Source organism: Tigriopus californicus, chromosome 11 (genome assembly GCF_007210705.1).
Source record: "Tigriopus californicus strain San Diego chromosome 11, Tcal_SD_v2.1, whole genome shotgun sequence".
Lineage (NCBI taxonomy): Eukaryota > Metazoa > Arthropoda > Copepoda > Harpacticoida > Harpacticidae > Tigriopus > Tigriopus californicus.
In genome coordinates this window covers 15057160-15079165 of record NC_081450.1, presented here as the reverse complement: position 1 = coordinate 15079165, position 22006 = coordinate 15057160, and the positions used below count along the sequence as shown (strand labels likewise).

The 22006-nt window shown below is 46.0% G+C and overlaps 3 protein-coding genes across 4 annotated transcripts; 1 reads left to right on the top strand and 2 right to left on the bottom strand.

The window, feature by feature from the left end:
• Positions 1-5151: 5151 nt before the first annotated feature.
• Positions 5152-9311, top strand: LOC131890233 (putative lipid scramblase CLPTM1). Its single transcript, XM_059239539.1, has 6 exons — positions 5152-5452; positions 5532-5906; positions 6357-7023; positions 7152-7574; positions 7636-7847; positions 8928-9311. Exons 1-6 carry the CDS (start codon positions 5318-5320, stop codon positions 9084-9086), a joined length of 1971 nt encoding a protein of 656 aa, XP_059095522.1. The 5' UTR covers positions 5152-5317; the 3' UTR covers positions 9087-9311.
• A 927-nt stretch (positions 9312-10238) lies between these two features.
• LOC131890980 (DAZ-associated protein 1-like) lies at positions 10239-14779 on the bottom strand. 2 transcript variants are annotated; one of them, XM_059240443.1, is made up of 5 exons: positions 14474-14779; positions 12303-12450; positions 11970-12134; positions 11618-11876; positions 10239-11508 (listed from the first exon to the last, which is right to left on the bottom strand). In XM_059240443.1, exons 3-5 carry the CDS (start codon positions 12092-12094, stop codon positions 10396-10398), a joined length of 1497 nt encoding a protein of 498 aa, XP_059096426.1. In that variant the 5' UTR covers positions 12095-12134; positions 12303-12450; positions 14474-14779; the 3' UTR covers positions 10239-10395. The 2 variants fall into 2 exon arrangements, with proteins under 2 accessions (XP_059096426.1, XP_059096427.1); XM_059240444.1 differs by lacking the exon at positions 12303-12450.
• Positions 14780-19067: 4288 nt separating this feature from the next.
• LOC131890977 (nascent polypeptide-associated complex subunit alpha, muscle-specific form-like) lies at positions 19068-22006 on the bottom strand (the record flags this gene model as incomplete). Its single annotated transcript, XM_059240441.1, is given in 5 exon segments — positions 19068-20265; positions 20347-20517; positions 20595-20761; positions 20835-21313; positions 21545-22006. Coding segments are annotated over 5 exon segments (1917 nt in total), but the record flags the coding sequence as incomplete, so codon positions are not given.

Below are 22006 nucleotides of genomic sequence, written 5' to 3'. Positions count from 1 at the left end.
AGAGAGAGATCTAGACTAGGATAGTGACCATATTTTGCAGGATAGCTAGCCTTGAAGATTGCCCAGGTTTATGCCAGACAACCAAGATTGATCTGGGACCGTGGGGTGTAGAGGTAGCTAGCAATTTGTATCCTTAGTCAATTGATGAGTGTTTGAGTCCCTGATGAAAGAAGCTCAAATTAGTGCTTGTATGCCTGATTAGGGTTATAACCGGAGGCCTTAAGATAGGTCTTAGAAATTGAAGCCCATGTACTAGGTGCTCTCCATCTTGAGAGCTATCAAGGGTATTTTTACTTAGTGCTTGGGTCAAGAGTTCCATGATTCCGTTCACCACAGGAATTCAATAAGTCAGGACCTTTCACCCCTGGCTGGTGGACGGAACAGCAGGCACACATCCAATGATTATTAATATTATTATTATTTTACGGACTTCCTTACCGCTGCTGGGATTGGAATCCCAGCAGTTCAAGACGAGAAATCTATTCATTTATTTCTTTTATATATCATTTTATTGACCAACAAATTAGTGTTGGCTGATCTTGCTAACCCTTGAATATAAGGTTCATCAGGAATTTTTGTTAAAAACTTGTCCAAGTCTGACTTAAATCCTGCTACTGGATCAACGCCTACATACAAGCTACGCAATATTTGAAGGAAGCAAGGTGAACAATGAAGGAGCCCAAGAAAGAAGAGAGGTAGACTTCCTTGTTCTTACTAGTCTGGATTCTTGGAGGCTTGAAGGTGCTCTCAAAACGCACATACCCCCATGGTCACTACAATCGAGGGTTCATGGATATTTTTGAAGACGCACAGTATCAGATACCTTTTGTACCTTCTCTGAACACTGTACAGACCCAACTTTTTTAGTCTCTCCAATATGAGAGCTCTCTCATTCCTGTGATGTTCCTAGTGAAACATCTTTGGACTTGTTTGACCTTTTGCAAACCTGCTGAACTCATTGGAGCCCAAATGGGTGAAGCATATTCAAGATGTGGTTGAACAATCAACTTGTACAGAGTTAGCATTGGGATGCTGTCTCTGGACTTAAATGTGCAATATATCCAACACACATTTGAAAAGCTTTACCCACCTTCAACTGGATATGCTCATCGAACTTTCATTATCTTGAAGGACTACACATGAAACCTACTCAATGTCCTTACCTTCATCATATAATAGTGGAGTGTCTAATGGCGCCAACCCGAAGGTCATTGAGCGGAATTTCATTCCATTCAGTACCAATATTCTCGCAATTATAACGCAAATAATGAGAAAGCACATTTCTTCTCTTCTTTGCAGCAATTTTCGGCCTTTTTCGTTGTGCTTGTTAGTGTTTTGAATAGTTTAGGACTGCTGCATTTTTTGGTTGGAAAAGAAGAAAGAACTGACCAAAATGTCCAGTTATTCAAATAAACGTTCTTGCCAACATTAAACCGGATTTTTTTTTTTTGGGGGGGGGGGGAGGGGGTTAAATTTAGTTGTCTTTAGAATTATTGTGGTTTATAAATGCGGATGTTGCTGAAGAATCTTTGTGAGAGAGATTAAAGTTAAGATTATTCTTGTTTGTTAAGGCACCCTAAGGTTTACTTCTCACTGAATTTTCCCACGCCATTGCCCTAGGAGGTGAGCTTTAGTAGCCCTACTACCAAAGGTGGAAATTCAAATATTTTATTTCAAGCAACTTGCACAAGCAATTTAGTTGTACTTGGCCCAGCTCACTTGCCATATAGCTCATCATCTGACAACGAGCCAATTAAAAAAGCCATTTGTTTTTTATTTTAACTTTTTCCAGGGTCAGTATTTATTGCAAATTGAGATGCGATTTGTACCCAGTTGCACCTACTGCGAGTATCAGATAGTTTCGTGAACTCACATTTGTATACGACTGTGTAAAATTTGGTGTTGTCGCATTGCAAAATGTGCGCTCACGAAACCACGTGGGGGTGCCCCATTTAGTCATTCTTGCCAGCACCCACCAATAAAGATAAAAATATGTGGGTCAATGAGGAATGATCTTGAAAGGTTAGATGATTCCATTTTTTACCCACCGCGGGGAGTTAAAATTGTGTCACAGGGCCGTTCGAGCACTCTCAGGCGGCTTGGACAATCTTGAGCCATTACATGTTTTTTTCCTTTTTTAGTAGGATTGTGGCGGTAATCATGAATGTCATAGTTTTGAATAAAAAAAAAATAACTTTTTGGCACACCTTTTCATTCAAAAAGATATCAATTACTCACCCGTGAGAAATATCTGCTTTATAAGTTTCTGTCGTTGAATCTGCTGGCCGGCTCTTCTGTGGCTCGTACTATCGCAGCTGTAAAGCCAACACACTGCAGATCTGATAATCAGTTTCGTAGATTTAAACACGTCGATTGAACCTGTCGCTCATAATTTTTTTCAGTCAAGAAATTAAATATTTTTTTGGATGAAAAGTGTGCCAAAGAGTTTATTTTTTGATTCTCAATGAGTATATTCTTGGTTAAGGACACGGTAGTGCTTAACAATAAAAAAAAAACCGCGGTAAGAAAGAAGGGTTAAACTACACTTTAGGGGACACACAGAAGCAACAGTAAGGTAGGTAGACGAGAGGAGGTGGTGAGGGGGCCGCAAGTGCGCGCAATCACAAACCATTGAGGGACGTTGACAACGAGCGGCAACGGCAGTGATGGGCACACCATCGAAAACTGGCTTAATAGATTAGGAAAATTGGCAATTCGGCAATGTTCAAAGAACTTATTTACGTCAGTTGTAACTTCCTAATCTTAGACTGGAGATCGTACTCAGAATTTGAGGACCAGACACTTTGCGAATGCCAATACCATTGGTTGTGACCCTACAGAAGGCATGGTTTCAACAAATCATTTTCTAATGCAATCAAATTGGCAAATTGTCTTCTCATTTTGTGATAGTTTGGTCGCTTGCCAGAGGCAACATACAAACCAGTGACGTCTGGCTTTTTAATGGGGACCTTTCACGTGAACCTTTCAGAGTTCAGTCAGCTCACATATATTGATCAGAGTTTTCCTTTTGGAGGCCATTACTTTCACTCCATGACCTGACCTTCACTGGATACTAAAATCAGTAGTTGTGTCTCGTTAATTTTTCCATGTCTTGACCCATCTATGCTTAGCTCCCTCCAAACAAGCTCCACTGTACTCTTGAAGGGGCTTTTGTAGCAACATGCCCAGAATCTAGTACTGCTGCTGACGCTCCCTCCCTTCCCTTATGTCCCCCAAAGTGTATCATTGCCGAAAGAAGGAACCACCTAAACTTTGAATATCATTCCTCATTACCAATGACTTTTCTACTTTCATCCATTCTATTTATACATATGCGCAAGGCCTGGAAGTGGCTCTTAAAGCGCTAACGCAATCTAAAGAGATACTGTTGCATTCACAACTTTCAGAATCAAGTGCTCCGTGGTTGGCCAATTAAAAATGATTTCAGTTGGCAGGAGCTCATGGTGCCTTGCTTCTCATTAGCCAATTTTTTGTTGGCTCTAGGCACTCATTTGTCAACCAATTTTGCATGGTTAAAATATCTCTTTCTACCATGTATTAGTACCCATGGTCATGATTCGGCTGTATTCTAATATATTCTAGAACAAGTCAGGGGATCCAAATCACGCACTTGAAGTACGGTGAGTGACGAAATCGGCCGGTCCTTGGTACTAACTGGAACTAGTGCCGATATTAGAAATGCAAGGCCCGAACTGGATCGGACTATGAACAACTGGAATATGGACGGGGACGCTTGGTTTGGGAATTAGCTTTTCGCGATTAAGTTAACGCATTGTGTTCTTCTTCAAATGAGAATGATCCCAGGCAACAACAATAACTCATTTCAATTTTCAGCTTGATCGAGTGATTGGATCAAAAGTTATGCCGTCTTATACAAGGCTCTTCAATGAATGAACGAACTAGCCCTCTTGTGGTAATTGATTACCAGAAGAGGGCTAAGTTATTCATTCTGTGCTCTGTTATGTACTGCACTTTGAGAGGGCATAACTTTTGATCCAGTCGTTTGATTGAGCTGACATTTGAAATACGCCATCGCAGGGATCTCGGGCCAGCCTTATTTGAAGAAGAATTCAATTCATCGACTCGAATTGGAGTTGCTAATTTTCAACCTTACCATCCCCGTCCATATTCCAGTGGTTCATGATCGGACTAAAGAGACCACGCTCATTGTGTCAAAATACAGAGCTCGACTGGGTCTCACATGACGTGACGTTGTGGTGATTGATTGGCGAACGACCCAGAACTCAGCTGATTGATCCAGGAGGTGACGCTCCTGAGATCCAAGATCAAGTCAGGCGTGCCCCTGGTTTCCCCCAGAGATGACGCGCTAAAATGTAATGATTCAATGAGTTACACACCCGGGGAAATTGGAGCACTTTGGCCTCAGGCATGGGGCTGGGTAATTTGTGCCGGCAATCCCTAGATAATGGGTAGTAATATGGGCATGGACTGGCACATGGCCCTATAGTGGCATTTCGGCCCAGGGATTGTTTAATGTTGTCCCAGTCTGGGTTAACCATGCGGAATTTAAAACTCCACCGTAGAGGGGCCACATTGGATAAACGTTATTCTCCACTGATTAGTTGGCGGTGCTTATTTTTAAATTTGTGGCAAAACGTTAAAAGGTTTAGATAGAGGCTTGCTTTAAGGGTTATTAATATCGTGTTAGGTTAGGTTGGGTTAGGTTAGCTAAGGTTAGATTAGGTTTGATTTGGTCAGGTTAAGATTTAAAAAAGTAGCACCGCCAACTAAGCGGTGGAGAATAACGTTTACCGCCACATTGTCGTATCGCGTCATGACGGAGATGTACAAATACGGACGACAGCATTGATTGGGCTCAGCCGGCGGGCCAAGGCTAGACCGGCTAGGCCGTCTTTCAGTTTATCAGCTTTCAGGTTGGCCAAAATGACCCCTCGACCACCAAATGCCCGCGGCCTGACCCCGCTCCAGACTGCCCAGCACGGCTAAACCCGGCTACACTCCCATCCCTGACCTAGTGTCTTCCTCGGTCCGAGCACACCACCCCAGTCACCCGGGTCTAGCTGGCTGATGACCACCAGGTCTGACCCGCAAATGGCCAATAGGAAGGCGGCGACGGCAAGCCTGTAACCTGACTGAGGGTGATCTGTCTGTAGTACTTAACTTGAGGCTATCTCGTTGTGAGCTTGGGAGCTTCGGTCAGGTGGGATTGCTTGATCGGAAGATTGGGGATCATTGGGGATCACGGATCAGCGTGCGTGGAACTGACTGGGCATTGAGCTGTTCTTCTGCCGAGTCACTCACGACATCAAGCCCCATGCGGAACTCAGTCGACGACCCGGTAGTAGGCGTGCCCGCGCCCGACGATCCTTCGTCGTTGCAGATCGCGCCCATGGCTCATCAAGATCCGGCCAGCCCCCCTGGTCCTCCGGCTGGACAAGCCCACGCTGGCGTGAGTCCAGGTCTTGCAATTAAGCATTTATCCGGGACGGCCCATTGAGTTTAACCCGTTTGGCTGGGTGCCATTTCAGGATGGGGCGGGCGTGGAGCCTTCGGCCTGGGCCAAGGTCGTGTCCATGGCCAAATCCATGGTCATGCGGGGCCTGGTCATTTATTTCATCATGCAGTTTTTTCGTCGGCCCAATGCGGGCGCCCCACCCGGGGCTGGCACGGGCGTGAGCGGGCCCTCGGGCGCGCCCTTGGCTAGTCCGGCTGCCCACAATCTGTTTGCTAACGGCACGGTCATGGATTTGTACGTGTACGTGTCCGAGGACCTGGAATTTGGCGGGTTCAACCAATCGGGCGCCTTGGTCTGGCTCCAAAAGGACTTGGTTTATGGGGATTGGGGCGCCGGACCCCAACAGGACGGTGTCTTGACCTTTGACACCACTCTACCCACCACCCAGGTCAGTCCGTCAGTCAGTCTGTCAGTCCGTCCGTCCATTGCTAGCTAGGCTAGCTCATCCTTGAAACTATCCGACTATCAATGGCCTAATGGATGATGTCCAGCCATCAAGCCAGGCGTCCTTCTGTCCTTCTGTCGGATCGATCGACCTGATCCCTGGAGTATGAATAATTGAATGCCGCCTATCATGATGGGTTGCCTTTGGTTTGGACCACTCTCACACCATGACTTGGATGACACACGAGCATGGATAGCGGGGAGATGGGTCGAGAAAATGAATCATAATTATCTCGGGCTCTGCTCTAGGGGGACTGGCCGTTTTATTTCCCCTCAAATTCTGAGGTCTTGCACTTAACCTCGACTTCTTTCTCCGTTGTTTATGATCAGGTCTGATCAGACCTGGCGTCCTTCGTGATTATTCGCCCTTGAATGACTTGTGTCCTTTTCACAGGCTCTCCGAAATAATGGCTCGCTCTACATGCACGCCTTCATTGTGCGGGCCGGCAAGTCTCCGGACCCCAGCACGGGCAAAGGTCGCTTCGCCAAGAAATGGACCCTGGCCAAGACCAAGCGGTTGAACAAATTCAAGAAGAAATCCTACCGGAAGACGGCCAATTTGATCACGGGCCAAACCGACAAGTCCGAAGAAGACCAAGTCAAGATCGCCGAGGGCGTCAAGGAAGAGATCATTTCCCATTGGCACCCCAATATCACGGTCAGCGTGGTGTGGGATTTTACGCCCTGGACGCCCGGTCAAGTCCCGCCCCCGCTCGACGAATTCGTCGAGTTCACGCCCAGCTTACAGAACTACAAGCCCATCATGTTCGTCAACGACTACTGGAACTTGAACCGCGACTACATGCCCTTGAATGAGAGTGTTCAGAGCCTGAACTTCTCGGTCACGTTCCAACCCTTGACCATGTTCAAGTTCCAGATGTACAGTGCTCAGCAAATGCGCAATCGCTACAACATCATGGGCAATCTCATGGGTGATGAAGAAGACGACGATCAGGACTCGATCAAGGAAGCTTTCCTCGAGACCAACATCTACCTTCTTGGACTGACCTTCGTGGTGTCCCTCGTTCATTCCGTGTTCGAATTCTTGGCTTTCAAGAATGGTACGTTGAAGGGTAGATCATTCTTTGGGCTAGACAGCTCACCGGGAACTTGCGTGGAAAAGATATAAAATTCTGATGCTAATGGTAGTTCTCATAATAATCCTCGTCATTCCATCTCTCCGGATTAGATATCCAATTCTGGAATAACCGCAAGTCGCTGGAGGGTCTGTCCGTACGGTCCGTGTTCTTCAACGTATTCCAATCCCTCATCGTGTTGCTCTACGTGTTGGACAATGAAACCAACACCATCATCAAAATCAGCTGTTTAGTGGGTCTGGGGATCGAGATCTGGAAGATCAATAAGGTCTTTGACGTGACCTTGGACCGTCAAAATCTGCTCTTTGGTTTGTTCCCACGTCCTGTGTTCAAAGATAAGGGCTCCTATGCCGAGACGGGCACCAAGGAATACGATCGAATGGCCTTCAAATACCTGGGGATTCTTCTGTTCCCATTGGCCTTTGGCTACTGTGTCTACTCTGTGATCTACAACGAACATAGAGGCTGGTATTCATTCATCCTCAACAGCATTTACGGATTCTTACTCACCTTTGGTAAGATTGGTACTCGAAAGGAAAAGAGTGTGAGGAAGAAGTTAATGGAGTTTTTCTTTAGGCTTCATTATGATGACTCCACAACTGTTCATCAATTACAAATTGAAGTCAGTGGCTCATTTGCCTTGGAGAATGATGACCTACAAGGCGTTGAACACGTTCATTGACGATATCTTCGCCTTTGTCATTAAGATGCCTACCATGTATCGACTCGGATGCTTCCGCGACGATATCGTTTTCTTCATTTTCCTCTACCAGAAGTACATCTACAGGGTAAGTTCCTGGCCCACTAACTATTTCCCCAGTAGAATGATTTCCGTGTATATTAATGTGTTGGTTGATCGTGGGTGAATAGTGGAAAAACTATTTTAGGGAATCTTGTTTGATATTGCACATTTCAAGTGAAGGGAATATTTTTGGCCGACGAGAATGGCCATTTTGGGCTCCATGAAGAGCGTAGGTAGGAACTGAACCCGGATACACCAAACTATCACAGCGAGACTAAAGCCATGATCACTAAGTGGCTGGTAAAATATTTTTGCCATTGAGTGTGAATTCCAGAAGGGTGTCAAAACTAGTTCTTCTTATGGGGATGTTTAGGCAAGCCCTGGCAGGTTCGTTCGTTTGCTGGTACCAGTGTGCCAGTGATGCAGATATGGAGCTTCAAACTATTGATGGGGATCAAATCAACAATGACAGGAGGTTGTGACCAGGGCTACCATTGTACAATTTCAATGGCTTGTGACATTAGTGACTGACGGAATGTCCGAAACCCGTTAGTCAGCCTCAAGATGTCATCCCGATTTCTTCCGTCAAACCAGGGTTGACTTTTTGCTCAAACCTTAGTTTTTGCGTTGCGATGGAATAGGGGGTGCTGTCACTTTCCACATTTTCTATCAACCTTGAATTTGAAATTTGATTTGATCCCATCACTACTTCAAGCACGGTTTTTGAGAGGCGTTTCCTTCACGGTACCATGAGGAAAACTAGTTTTAAGTGCCAAATTTGAAACACTGGCACTGGCAGGCAAGGCTGTTTGCTGGTACAAGGAACTTGCCAAAGCGTCCGAATTGGAGAGACTCCTTACCAGAAGTCTCTTGACTTGCTGATAGACGTTGCAGAATTTAAATTTGTTAAAAAAAAAAAAATGAAAAAAAAATGTTTCACCGGCTTGTAATGATGATCACCGGCAAATACTGAATTAAAATCAAATATGTTCACCATTACTTAGAAAAGAAAGATCCCATAGAACTCACATCGTCAAGGTCAATCCTTTTCTGTTCAAACCAATTTCGTCGCTCTTGCTGGTCTTCTAAAATCTTCAGTGTTCTTATCATCTTTGTTGTTTTATAGGTGGATCATTCCCGTTTGAACGAGTTCGGTTTCTCAGGTGACATGTTGGATGAGGTGAATAGCAAGAAAGAGGTCGGATCCTCTGGAGAGGAGACCAAGGCCGTGGAGGATTCCAGGCCAGAACAGGTCAAATCCCAGGACGAGAAGAAGAAGGATTGATTGTACTTGTATGTAGTATAGGTTCATTGCTTTCTCCCCTCACAATGGAACGTGCGCTTCAATGCACGAAGAAGCTGGGAAATTTATCTGTTCTCGTCGTTGTCTCCTAATTTTTCTTCCTTTCTACTAGTTCATTATTATTCGGTGTTTCACTTGCAATGTTTTTGCCGTCGATGTATGTTGTTATTATCAATCACTTTCGCCAAATAAAAATCAATAAGTTGATCCCAAACTGCATTCCAAAGTCAAACACGCCATTATTCAACGATTCCGGCTGTGTCGCCCAATGATCGACAACGGCTTTTAGAAAATGAGCCCAAATGGAAATGACAGATAAGGAAAATTGTATATAATAGTTGTGAATTACTAAGTATCAGCATTTTAATGAACCTGAATGGCGTCGTTCCTCCAAGTAAAGATGCCCGTTTCTTGGGCCGTAATGACCCATTGAATACACCAATCCCTCAAAGATTGTCTAATGGCGTTACTTTTACTAAATTTCAACGACCATTACTTAAAGACTATTATTGCCTCATCATGGGTAGGCTTCAACATAGCTGGCAAAAAAGATTGTTCCTTGTGTCAAAATATATCCAAAGTAGATAATTGAAATCAAGAGAGCCGCAACCCCTTGGGCAAATACTTCGAAAGGGCAAACATTCTTTAACAGCTGCAAACCCATTGATCTTTATTGACTTTTTGGAATGATGTATGCCAGGGTCGGTGGGGGGTGAGCATAGATAAACTTCATATATGGTTATGGTTTTCAATGGGGGTTGAGACTGGCCGTCCAACAAAGTCGGCCGGCACATTTTTCCAAGAGTCAATTTCATTGTCCGGAATCAATTGGGTTCCTTGTGAGTGTGTGTGTGTGGGGTTATCATCTGAAACTTTTGTTAAGAAAGGCAGGCGAATTAATCAAACTAGGAACCTCTCTCTTTACGGCCAAGGCGGATGTACGGTAGAACCAAAATAAGCATGACTATATGAAGGATACCCATATTTTGGCCGTCTCTAGGGATTAGATGACAGTTTCTTTTTGAAAGAGAAAAACGAAACTGGAATTAGGTGTTAGTTGTAAATTGGCTTCCAGTTGTTTCGTTACCACAGCCCTGGCAAAAAGTCACATTGGAGGATGGATGGTTGAGTGTGTTTCCACGGGTCCAATTGGTCTTTATTATGTACAATTTGTACATACTCACAAGTTCATGTTTATCAAATGAGTAAAAAGGGGCGGGGCGAGAAGATTGACTAATTCACGGCATACATCGGGACCAATGACCTAACGCACGGCGGGCCAGGGACGTACTCAAACGTTTCGCCGATACGGATGGTACGGCGAGGGTTGGGCCGCGTAAATGGCCCCGCCTCGTTGCGGCCCCAGACTACCGCTCAAATCCGGCTGCGTGTACGACCCACTCGGGCTGGGTGCATGCGGGTAAAACTCGTGCACCGTGGAGCTCGGGTAGCCCGGACCGGGCGGCGGTGCTTGAGCACTGGGGTGGGCGGGCTTGAGGGCGTATTGATAAGCCGTTGGGTAGGCGGAGGGCGGGGGCCCCACGGCGTTGGGCTGAGTCTGAGGTCGAGATTGAAACGGGGCGGGATGATACTCAGGCACGGCCGACGGCGGATTGTGACCGTACGGATCCGGATGTAGGTGAGGCGGTCCCATGGGGGGTGGCCGGGCATTGGCCGTGGGTGGTCCCGGCCAGTAGGTGGTCACGGTTTGCGGGGGAGTGGGGGGCGGACCCACCGCCGCCGGCGGACCCCGAGGCTGGTAGTGGGGGTGATGTGGCACGTGTGAGGCGGGCGCCGAGACGGCGGGTGGCTGCCCATATTGGGCCGGAGCCGCTCCCCAATGAGGCGGGGGCGCGCCGGGCTGTTGGGGTGGCGGTTGGGGCTTGGGACCACCCCATTGTGGGGGATGAGGCGGTTGATGAGCCTGGGGGTGCTGAGGTCGATGCTGACTTGGATGCGGGCTAGCATATTGAGCGGGGTAGGCCGTCGAAGGGGGGGCCGGATGGGGTGCACCCACGGGCGGCGGCCCCCACCCAGCATAATTGGGAGGCTGAATACCCCCTGGCCCATGGCCATTGGGTGTGGGACTAATGGGCTGGGCCATGCCCCATTGATCCATGGCCGGCATTTTGTGCCCGCCTCCATCCATGTCGTCGTGACCCCCTTGGTTGGTCCGTGGCTCGGCTCGTTTGACCTCGACCTGCTTGTTCTGGATCATGACGTAGTGGTCGGCCACGGCTTTGCTGCAAGCGGCTTCGTCGGCAAAGCTCAAGAACCCGAACCCGCGGCTCTTCTTCTTCTCTTGGTCGTACATAATCACCACTTCGATCACATTCCCATAACGCATGAAGAAACTTTGGATCTCGGTCTCCGTGATGTTGGGGGGTAACCCGCCCAAAAACACCTGTCACCAAGTCAAACGAGTCGTTGAAGGTTCAGCTCAATCAATTGTTCATCTACCCACCTAAACAGGTCCATGACGCGAAAATCATCGGATGTGTTCAGTCACTTACCTTGGGGTAGTATTGAGCCACATTGGACTTCTTTGGTTTCTGCATACTCCGCGGATTGCAAGCCTTGGGGTCAATGGTGCGACCGTCCAGCGAATGCGGCACACTGGCCAGAACGGCGTCAATATTGGTGGGATCCGCAAAGGTCACAAATCCAAAGCCGCGGGAGCGTCCCGTCTCCGTGTTCTTCATGACCACGCAATCAATGACCTCGCCAAAACGCCCAAAGTAGGACAAGAGCGTGTCTTGAGTGGTATCCCAGCTAGAAAAACACGGGCAAGAAACAGGCGTTCAATCTTTAATTTCCAATTTCCAAAAATCCAATTCGGTGACCCAGTTTGGCCACCGGAATTACCTGAGTCCACCGACAAAGAGTTTGCCCTGCTCATCGTCGTTGTGTCGGTGCTTTTTCCCTTGGATCCTGGGAGGAGGCGGTCCATTGGGCAGACCGTGCCCACCCATATGAGGACTGTGAGTCATGGTCGGGAGGGTGGGTACACGGTTGTAGTATCAGGTCGATCTACAGTAGAAAATCAGGCATTGAAAGTCGACCCTCTCAATGAACGGACGGACGATAAGACTAACTTTGATATGTAGTACGTAAGACTAAGAGTGCCTTAAAACCTTTAAACATTCAAAGGGGCTTTCTTGGCCTAAGGATGGCGCTGCAACGTCCTGGTACACTTACCGAATATGAGATTTCTGGAAGGTGGGGTGACGTGCCTTAGACAACAATGTACGTATGATATTCTAGGTCCTTAGAATAGTAGTAGTAGTAGTAGTATGTAGGAGAGGGTCCTTAATACTTTGTCGATCCGGGGATAAGATTACAAGACCTTAAAAATAAACACAAAGTTGTCGTCAACCAAGAACCGCGAACGGACCGAGGGCTAGGCTGGGTTCGTATCCGGCGGTTGCTCCAGGCACTTCATCCTAGTCTGCGGATATGAATCCGTGATCCCAGGTAGTGATACCGCGATAGGACACGGTAAGTTCGGGGAATGAATTAAATCTAACGGTCAGTGGCCTCGGACACCCCCGGGTTGAACTATTGGGTATCCGCCAAGTGTCCCCACTCAATGGATCCTCTGTCGAGCTAAATCTTAATGGCTAATACGACATCCAACGCTTACAAACTTTTAAGAGCTAACATTCATCATCTGTCGTGATTACAAAAACCCGTTGTCATCGATTATGGCACATGATTCAAAGCGGGGCTTCATATACTTGATGCAATCCGGAATAACTGATCAGTAACAGAGGTAAGGTCGAAACTCGGGCTCCTCGACTTGAGGTCCACGAAGCTTTTCAAGAACAAGTGTTCATGCTCTGAGGAGCTTGGTGAATGGACTAATAACGATGGAGTAATGAAGAGAGTGCATGTGTCAGGTTGGATGCACGATCTAAATCGCATTAATTTGGGGCTCTTTTGGTACGGGTTGACGGAGGATTGGGCAGTCCCTAAGGGGCCAAACACACTTCAGAATCCACTACGCCCTATCCGTCATGGTTTAACAGAACTTGATTTGCTTAAATTACCCGTGATGTTATGAATATGCACGGCCCGTTATTTGAAACCTTAAGCGTTTGCACTGGTTATGCAGACTTAGATCCCCCGGTTTACATAGACACATGGTTTAGGGTCATTTACCAACATTTCTAAAAATGTGGATGGAATGGACTATGGCATGATCCAGTTTTTTTGGTTCGGTTGCCTGTACTTCCGGGATTGGGGTGATGGCTGGCTGGAGCTTCTACAGCATCCCACCGTGGAAGGCCAGATTGGGCCTGGAAAACCGGGTTTGAAATTGACCTGAGCCATAGTGTACAACGTTCCATATCCGCTCCGATTCGGGGTCTGTCCTTAATCACATATCACTAACTTCATCAAACCCTGACGAGACACCCGCCCACCCACAAAATTATCTTATGGATCCGTAATATTAGAGATTAGGCAAGCCAAGTGTCCCTCAGCCATGCGATAACCGTACTGTAAGACGTGAAATGATAATAAGGTGGGTACACGCCTAGTTCAAGCTAAAATTCAACTAGACAAAACCATATTCATAAACATGGGTTGAAGTCGGGGCCAATCATATCCAAAGACAAGTCTGTGTCTAGTTCATAGAAGTCCATAGCATACTTTCAACATTAAAACAGGCTAATCGCCTCTCGTTTTTACTGAATTGTTGCGTTGTAAGGCCTACTGTCCTAAAGTCTAAACCCGATTGAATTTATGGTCTCTTAAAGATACGGGTGCCTGTAGGAATCAATCATGACTTTTTGTTGTAACTAGGTCAGGGTCACGACGGGGATGGGGTGCCCGCCCACCATCGGGTGAAACAGACAACCATGCATGGGGATGACTTGTCATTTGAGATCAATTGGCTCAGCCTAGCAATGGTGACGTGTTCGAAACCAGGCTCAAAAGCTGTGACCAAAGGTGCTCGCATTAGGCAGGATCCCGAGTCATGCCGTCAAACTAACTGATGGGCGGGGGCCGATTCGAAATGTCAGTACGTACACTCCCTCAATGACCACGAATAGGCCCATCATGTTTAGTGGAAAAAAATGCCTTTTTCGATCCCGGTTTAGACCTCCTCCGCCCCTTGAACCGGGCCCGGCTCGACTTTGGGGTCAACATGGAAGGCAAGTAGTTACGCCCAAATCATGGTCTTTGAATGGCCCGATTTCTCAGAGCGCCCTCCCTCCTCCTCCCCCCCCCCCCTTGGACACGCCTTCGTCAGTTACGGATGGATGGGGAGCGACCTTTCTGACTGAATTCCAGGCCACACGCCGCCAGCGAGTGCGAGTCTGTGTATTCTAGCAGCCTGACTGAGCGAGTCCGAATGAACTCACCGAGGGGTCCATGGGCGACCTGGCTGATGATGCCCAACCGGATGCGGGCCTGCATCTCCAGGCTGAACGGATCAGCCCCATCATAGGAAGAACAAGAACAAGCAGAAGACACGGAAAGACCCACACCCACAGTCAGTCAATCAATCAGTCAGAATCAGAATCAGAATCAGAATTCCATGGGACGCAAGCGATGAATCGATGAAAGAATGAAGAAAGCTGATGAAGAATGGAGATGATGATGATGATAATGATGACGATGATGATGATGATGATCCATTGACGCTGATCTGAACTGAGTGGTTCGCTGACTTTTTTGGTCAGTGTGACCAGACAGATTCACGTGGAAAAACGCTCGCCGGCCCTTCCCCGTCAATCTTTCCGCTTTACCCAACCCCAGGCCCCAGCACTGGATGATATAGCACTTTGCCCCGGGTCAGAAATCATGAGACGCCAGACCACAACGATTCAGCCCAATCACTCGGATGAAAATCGAGACCGGACCAGACAGGACCAGATCGTCATGATCGGCCGATTATTCATCTCCTTGGCTTAATGTGGTGTCCTTGAAGCCAGCCTTAAAAGATCTTGGATATTAAGACGGTGGCCTAGTTGAAAAATGCCGATCTCCTTCGATCAACGGCTCGAAGCGCTTAATCACGTTAAAAGTAGGAATTTCTCGCCCTCCGGAGTACAGCCAGTTCGCCTCAGCTCTCGTCACCTTGAATTAGAACCTGGCGGCCAATCCGGGCCAAGGTGATCCTGGCCGGGCTGAGAGCATTGAGGGTGACCGCATGGTCGCAGACCATAATTAGAAGCAAATGACTCCTCTGACGCCTGATTATTCATGAATTATAATGCCAATATGAGATGAAAAGCCAGAATACCGGGTTAGCTATGTTCCTCATTTCTATTTGGACAAACAACGTCGAGAACGATCAGAATGAAGCTTCAGCCACCCTGGAGTTCGACATGTCAGCCCAACACCTGCCAAGGATCAGAAGTCAGAACCAAGGATCCAGCCCAAGTCCTAAAATACCGGTATGGACACCTCAGAAAGTAGACAAACCGAGGGGGGAAAGGTGACGTCAAAGCGGATAGAAAACTGGAAGAGCCCAGAGAGAGAAAACACCTCTATGAAAGGGTTTTGTTCAAATAAGAACCCCAATTGGCCATGGTTAACCCAAGAGTGGGTTAACATAAAAATGCTCTGGATGTATCAATAATCAATATTCAATGTATTTCATATATCTTGTTCACATGTTTAGTTTCATTTTGTAAAGCTTCCATTTGGTTATAATCATCATAGCTTTCAAGAAATAATCTAAGACCTTATGATATGATAGTGAAGAAAAACTCCATCACTCTTTGACATGATAATATATGGTCTGTAGAAAACACATTTTTCCCCTTAGTTTCAAATTAAAACAATTTGAAATAGCTTGTAATATCCTATCTATTTGTTTAGTAATTACTGCAATTTACAACGAAAAAGAAATGCACATTTGTTTTTTTTGTTCACTATTAGATAGTTTTAAATCTCGTAAATCATTGTTTCTAGTAGTACAGATTTGCAATGATGGTTTTTACATTTGTCTCATTTTCAAACCCATTGTTTCTATATAGAAAAGGAAGTACTCATGAATCCATGTTTTTTAAAAAATGTTTGCAAGCTATGAAAGTTGATTGATTTATGACCCATCAAGGAGGTTATTTGAGTATCAGATTGACCAATTACAAGTGGGGAGAAACATTTCTAGATGAATTTATAAACCAAACTATTTGCCATAAAACTAGATTTAAATATGAATAATAATATTGAGTTGATTATATTTACTGCTCAAATTGTCAAGAAACTATGCTTTGACCATATCTTGGCGCTAAATTCAGCAGGTCAAATAAGTAAAGATTGTAAAGAATAAGTAAAGAGTGTAAAGAATAAGTAAAGAGTGTAAAGAATAAGTAAATAGTTCCTTAATTCATTCATGAGATTGTTAAAAGTGTCTCTAACCTTTTTCACTAATATACACAACAATTAAAAAACTCATTTTAACATAAAGCATTTGTTACATATCCGATCATTCCAACTAGTCTCATCCAACACCTATCTTAACATGGCACTTTAAATGAAATGAATCTGGTTCTTGCACTCAATTTTCAGCTCAAGTTTATATTGCATCTTTTGCCATTTTTCCACATTTTGGATGCCTTTTTTTTGGTGCTATTGTGTGTATTCCGAGATATATTGACAAATATGTAGCCCAAATCTCTCCATTTCAAAACAAATGCTCACAGGTTGACCCCTGCCGTATTATATCTAGCGACTTCATCCACCTGGCAGCTGGAGCCTTCCAAGTGCGCAACCCTTGGATCCAGCTGTCAGCTGAGTGACGTCGAGGCTATCTGACACCTTGCGGTAAAGAATCAAACTAAACGTCAGTTTGCGTTAATTTGGTTTTGTGTGGGTACTAACTTCTAGAAAAAAGAACTTTCTCAAAAATATGGACTGTGAACAAGCTTCCCGTCAAATCCGCCTGATCTTGGTCAGAGCGACCCTGAGCCACTTTTCGAATTAAAGTAATAAAATAAGAAACGTAGATCTCTTCAATTAAAGGCAGGTCATTTTTTAATGATTGACTTGCTTGTAAAGTGAATCGTTTCAAAGCCATGTTGTCAAAAAGCTAATGTAGTTGACCAAGAGGAGGCCAAAAATTCGCATTTGACGTAGTGTTTACTACATAAGTTTGCACATATCCCCTGAGTTTCCTAAGCATAGTCTTAAATAGATAGGCTCAAATTTGGCCAAGTTCATCTATTCAACAAAATCTTGCGGTTGCATGAAGGGTTTATTTGGCATAAAGTGAACAGCTTAGGAGATAAGAAATTTTTGCTTTCATTCGCAGTTAGAAGTCCGTACATGATGTTACCTATGGGTTCCACAGTCCAATTATAACCTATGCCCACCATTTCATGACTTTGGCTGTTTACAACTAAATTTGTTTACCTTGTTAAGCTAGTGAGTGACCAGTAGTAAGAGTACTCACCACCTAGGAGGAGTGTGTCTGTGCAAGTTGACGGAAAAGCGCAATAATACTAATCTCTTCTGTCTCCTATATTTTTTGTTTAATTTTAAGATCCTTTTTTCTCTATCTTAGAAATGCATAAGCCTTTTTCAGCTCCTTTGTTCTTCAATGAAGACAGGTCCCCTATTTCTACAAAATATATGTACTAACATTATCTAAGAAACCTATGAGCTCATAACTTTACCTTACCTAATTATAGTGTTCAATTTAATTTCATCAATTTATAACGCGTCATCATATTCATGAGCAAAGGCACATGAAAAGAGAAGTTAATCCTAGAACATTGCATAATTGAAATTGTAAGCAGAAACAGGATCTTATTTGCAAGCTAAGAATTGAAAATCAATGTTTTGAATCAGCTGGTTAGTTTTTCATCAATGCCTGATGCTTTAGTTCCTTAGTGTTGAAACCATAGTCAGAATGCCAAATTTAAAAAAAAAAATCGGCATTATCTCAAGAAATAGGGTACCCCTGCGCGGTTTTGTGAACGCACATTTTGAAATGCGAGAGTACTAAATCTTACCCAGTTGCAATTCAAAATGTGCGTTCACGAAACCATCTCATACTCGCAGTAGCTGGAACTAGAGGGCTTGTCCTCTAGCTAAGTGGAACTGGGTACCAATCGCATCTCAAAATATGCGCTCACGAAACCACGTTGGGTATCCCATTGTCATGAATATAATCAATCCACAGGGTAACTATATCTTGTTCATAGATTAAAACATCCACTTTATGATTACTCAAAAAATGACTTTAAATACGTTCCTATTTAAACGTAGTTGCCCAAACCATTTCCCAAACCAACATTTACTTAAAATTAAATGAGTTCTTTTGAAGTCAATGGGGTGAACAAATCAGATTTGGATCAGATTTTGCAAAAGATTTCGGATTAAAGTCTGATTGACCAAATATATATTGGATTCGGATTCAGATTTGGATCCGAGAAATAATTCGAATTTGGATTTGTTCGGATTGGGTAGAGCTCTCGGATTCGGATTGAGCAGAAATTTTCGGATTTGGATTCGGATTACAAAAAAATCACATCGGATCGAATGCCCTGTCGAATCTGATGCACAGCTCTAGAACATCCCCATCTGCATCCAGGGTCCCTAATCGGGACTAGCCTCCCACTCTACAACGCTAGTCGGAAAATTTAAGTACCCTGCAATGAAAAGCTTCAAGCTAACTGACCGGGGTAACTCATTTCCTTTGAATTTGAGAGCTGAGCTGACTAGAAAAGTTTTACATCCGGCACTGGAGCTTGAATACTCAACACTTGGGAAGAGGTTGACCTGCGAAAAGTATGTTAAGCAATGAGGATTAGTTCAAGAGTATTGAAGATTTAGGAATATTTCCTTGAATTTAAACCCTAAGCCATTGGTTGAACCACAGGTCCAAATTTACGACTTACGACCAGATCTGCGAAGAAAGTGCAACCTTTTTCAAAATCTAGTTGTTTATTCCACATAAACACGACAGATGATGACACGAAACCTGGATTCTAGAAATCAGTAGAAGCGAAATAGGAATTTTAATGGTCATATTAATGATGGGAATAATATTGGGCATCATTTGAAGTTGCCTCCCAAATAATAATATTAATAATAATCATCGTGAACGAATGATCCAGGCCAGGTCATGTGGTTGGGGCGTCTTGTTCTGCTCTCAACGTTTACGAGTGGGCCTGGTGGGCGGGTAGTTCCTCTTGTTACTATTTCTTAGTGTTGTTCTCAATTTTCTGAAATACTCCTCTTCTTTGGGACGAGACTTCATTCCAGAGCGCGCGTATTTTCGGGTTCGATTAGTGCTCAAACGAAAGTAACAATCATCGATTGAGTGAGTTTCGTGAACGTGGCATGACATTCGGAAAAATGGCACCACTCAAAAACGGACTTCAGTGAGAAACGTGGCCGTACATAATGTCCATCCTCCAGACCCTCCGACAGCGTTTTGTACGCTTCATCATCATATTTACAAGGATTGAGAGGAGACAACGAGGGAAGAGAAGAGCTTCGGAGGGGCATTAGGAAAAATGCAAGGGTCAGCGAAGGTCAGGTTGTGTGATTGGGGTCTTTCATTTGCGAGATCTACCCCGTCGTGTGGGCGTGGCTTCCGATTCGACCACAGTCGAGGGCTTGGGCACAGGCTTGAGAGTTGGCTTGGCCTCAGCTTTGGCCTTTTTGGCCGCGGGCGCCGTTTTCATCTTGACGGGCTCTGATTTGCGCTTATTCGCTTTGGGTACGGGGGACGACTCGACGGGGGGTTGTTCCCCTTTAGGCGGGTTCGCACTCTCAGCTGGCTTTCGGGATGAGGAAGTGGGAGTGGCTGTGGGGGTGGCAGCTGCGGGTGCTGGAGGCGCTGTGGGCGTTTTTACCTTAGCTGAAGGTTGTTTTGAGGACACGGGGGTTTTCTTAATGGCTGACTTGGTCTTGCCAGCAGGACGTATTGGAGTCCTTCCACCTGAACTACGTCGAGCAGGCATCTTCTTGGGAGGAGGTGCTTCATATTCCTCCTCCTCCTCTTCTTCTTCTTCGGTCTCTTCTTCCTCCTCGTCATCATCGTCATCTTCAGAGGTATATTTGGAAGCCTTTTTGGCTGGCTTTTTGCTTCGCTTCTTTCTACCGGAGGGCTTCTTCTTCTTACGCTCTTCCAATCGCTTTTTGCGCTCGATTTCTTTGAGCTGATCCTCGTCTTTGTACATTGAAATGTCCACTAGAAAAGAGAGCAAAATGCGTGAACACCAGAACACGAACAAACACGTATGCGTAGATGTCGAGTAAATCGTGTACATACGGCCATCTGGATTGTCTTCGGAGAGCTCGGAAGCACTTTGAAGTTTGCCGGTTTCTTTGTCCACGGAGCGTTTTAAGAGACGGAGGATCCTATCTGATTCCTCTTTGGGCAGACGAAAACGTCTCTTCTCCAACTTGTCCATCTCCACACTCGTCAAGATGGTCTCGAATTCTAGGGCAAGAGGTTTGTTTAGTTCATTGGCTTGTTGTTGAGGACACCAGCCTTCCCAATAGTTTAAATAAGCTTACCTGTTTTGTCGTAGTACTCGGTAGAGTAGATATTCTTGTCTGGATTGCTCGAGTCTACCAAACCTAACCATTGAATGATGATCTTATTTGAGGTTTTATAAATATTTTGCATGGTTTGGCAGATGAAAAAACTCTCCTCTGCGTTGCGGACCGCCAAATGTTCACCCCTGGAAGAAACAAACCACACAAACATGAATCCTGACTGAACAGACGGTTGACAAGAGGGCTCAAAACACTCACTTGAAGAACACGGGGGTCTTCTCCTCAGGTTCGGGTTTCTTTCGCGGAGTATCTTGTTTCTTGATACTCTTCATAATCTGTTGCAATTCGGGATTGGGGCTCTGGAATTGGGTGACTGGGACACGGGCCCGCTTGGATTCCCGCACGGGCGTGGGCGTGCTTTTGGGTGGCGAGCCTTCCACTTTGCGCTTTCTGGGTTGCTTGATGGCCGCTGGCGGCTTGGGTGGCGAGCCTGGTGATCGCACAGGGGAACCCGGAGAGGCTTTGACTGGTGATGTGGGAGCATTGTGGGCTAAGGCCGTGTCTTTGGCCTTGGCGGGCGAGTGGCCTTTGGCCGAGGCGGATTTCCGGCCCGGGGTTGGGACTTTCACGACGGGTGCCGCGGGTTTTTCAACGGCAGTAGTCACCTTTTCCGGGTTGAGGGGAGCCTTGGTGGTGGCGGGAGTCTTTTCCGACTTGACAGGCTTTACAGGTAAGGGCTAATAAAGAATGAGAGACGGATTAGCTAACGAAAGAGTTGTCTGGAATTGAGTGGAACAAAGCAATCGATTGGGCTCTGGATGACTGGGTCGTGACTCATGGCCACTATAATTGATGGAAAACAAAGGTTCAGAGAGATGTAGAGACATACCTTAGCTCGGCCAGCCTACCTAATTGGCCCCGACATTCTATTCACGGCTCGTACAACGCGCCATGCTGACCATTCTTACCTTGGCGGGGGCTGACGCAGGCTTGACGGGCGATATTTTAGCTGTGGATTCGGCGGTGGATTTGGGCAGAGGGGGAGGTGCCGCTTTCACCACAGGCGCCGCGACAGGGGGTGGCGTCACCTTGACCGGACTGGGAGCTACGGCTGACATGGGCTTGGTAGGCGGGTCAACCTTCTCGTTCCGCTCTAGTTTCCCAGCCGGGTCCATTTTCTCGGCTGGCTCCGCCTTGTCGTTCTTCTCCACTTTCTCGCCCTTTTTGGCGGGTTGGGCCGACTTGGCTTTCTCGACCAGCTGGGCTCGCTCAGGGGGTGGGGCCCCGAAGACGCGAGGTTCCACCGGCCGCACAGGGTGGGGGGAGGGGGGCGTGACCGTCACCGTGGGCGGGGGCTTCAGCGAAACCGGAGTTGAGGCCACTTCAGGTTTGGCCGGGGGCAAACCCGACAATGTGCCCGGATGCCCGCT

Bases quoted from the DNA above. Each gene is read 5' to 3' on its own strand.
- LOC131890980 (XM_059240443.1), bottom strand. From the start codon at position 12,094: ATGACTCACAGTCCTCATATGGGTGGGCACGGTCTGCCCAATGGACCG. The intron at 11,877-11,969 runs GTAATTCCGGTG...GTGTTTTTCTAG, and splicing joins CTCTTTGTCGGTGGACTCAG to CTGGGATACCACTCAAGACA. The intron at 11,509-11,617 runs GTAAGTGACTGA...ACTTGGTGACAG, and splicing joins TGGCTCAATACTACCCCAAG to GTGTTTTTGGGCGGGTTACC.
- LOC131890233 (XM_059239539.1), top strand. From the start codon at position 5,318: ATGCGGAACTCAGTCGACGACCCGGTAGTAGGCGTGCCCGCGCCCGAC. The intron at 5,907-6,356 runs GTCAGTCCGTCA...TCCTTTTCACAG, and splicing joins CCACTCTACCCACCACCCAG to GCTCTCCGAAATAATGGCTC. The intron at 7,848-8,927 runs GTAAGTTCCTGG...GTTGTTTTATAG, and splicing joins ACCAGAAGTACATCTACAGG to GTGGATCATTCCCGTTTGAA.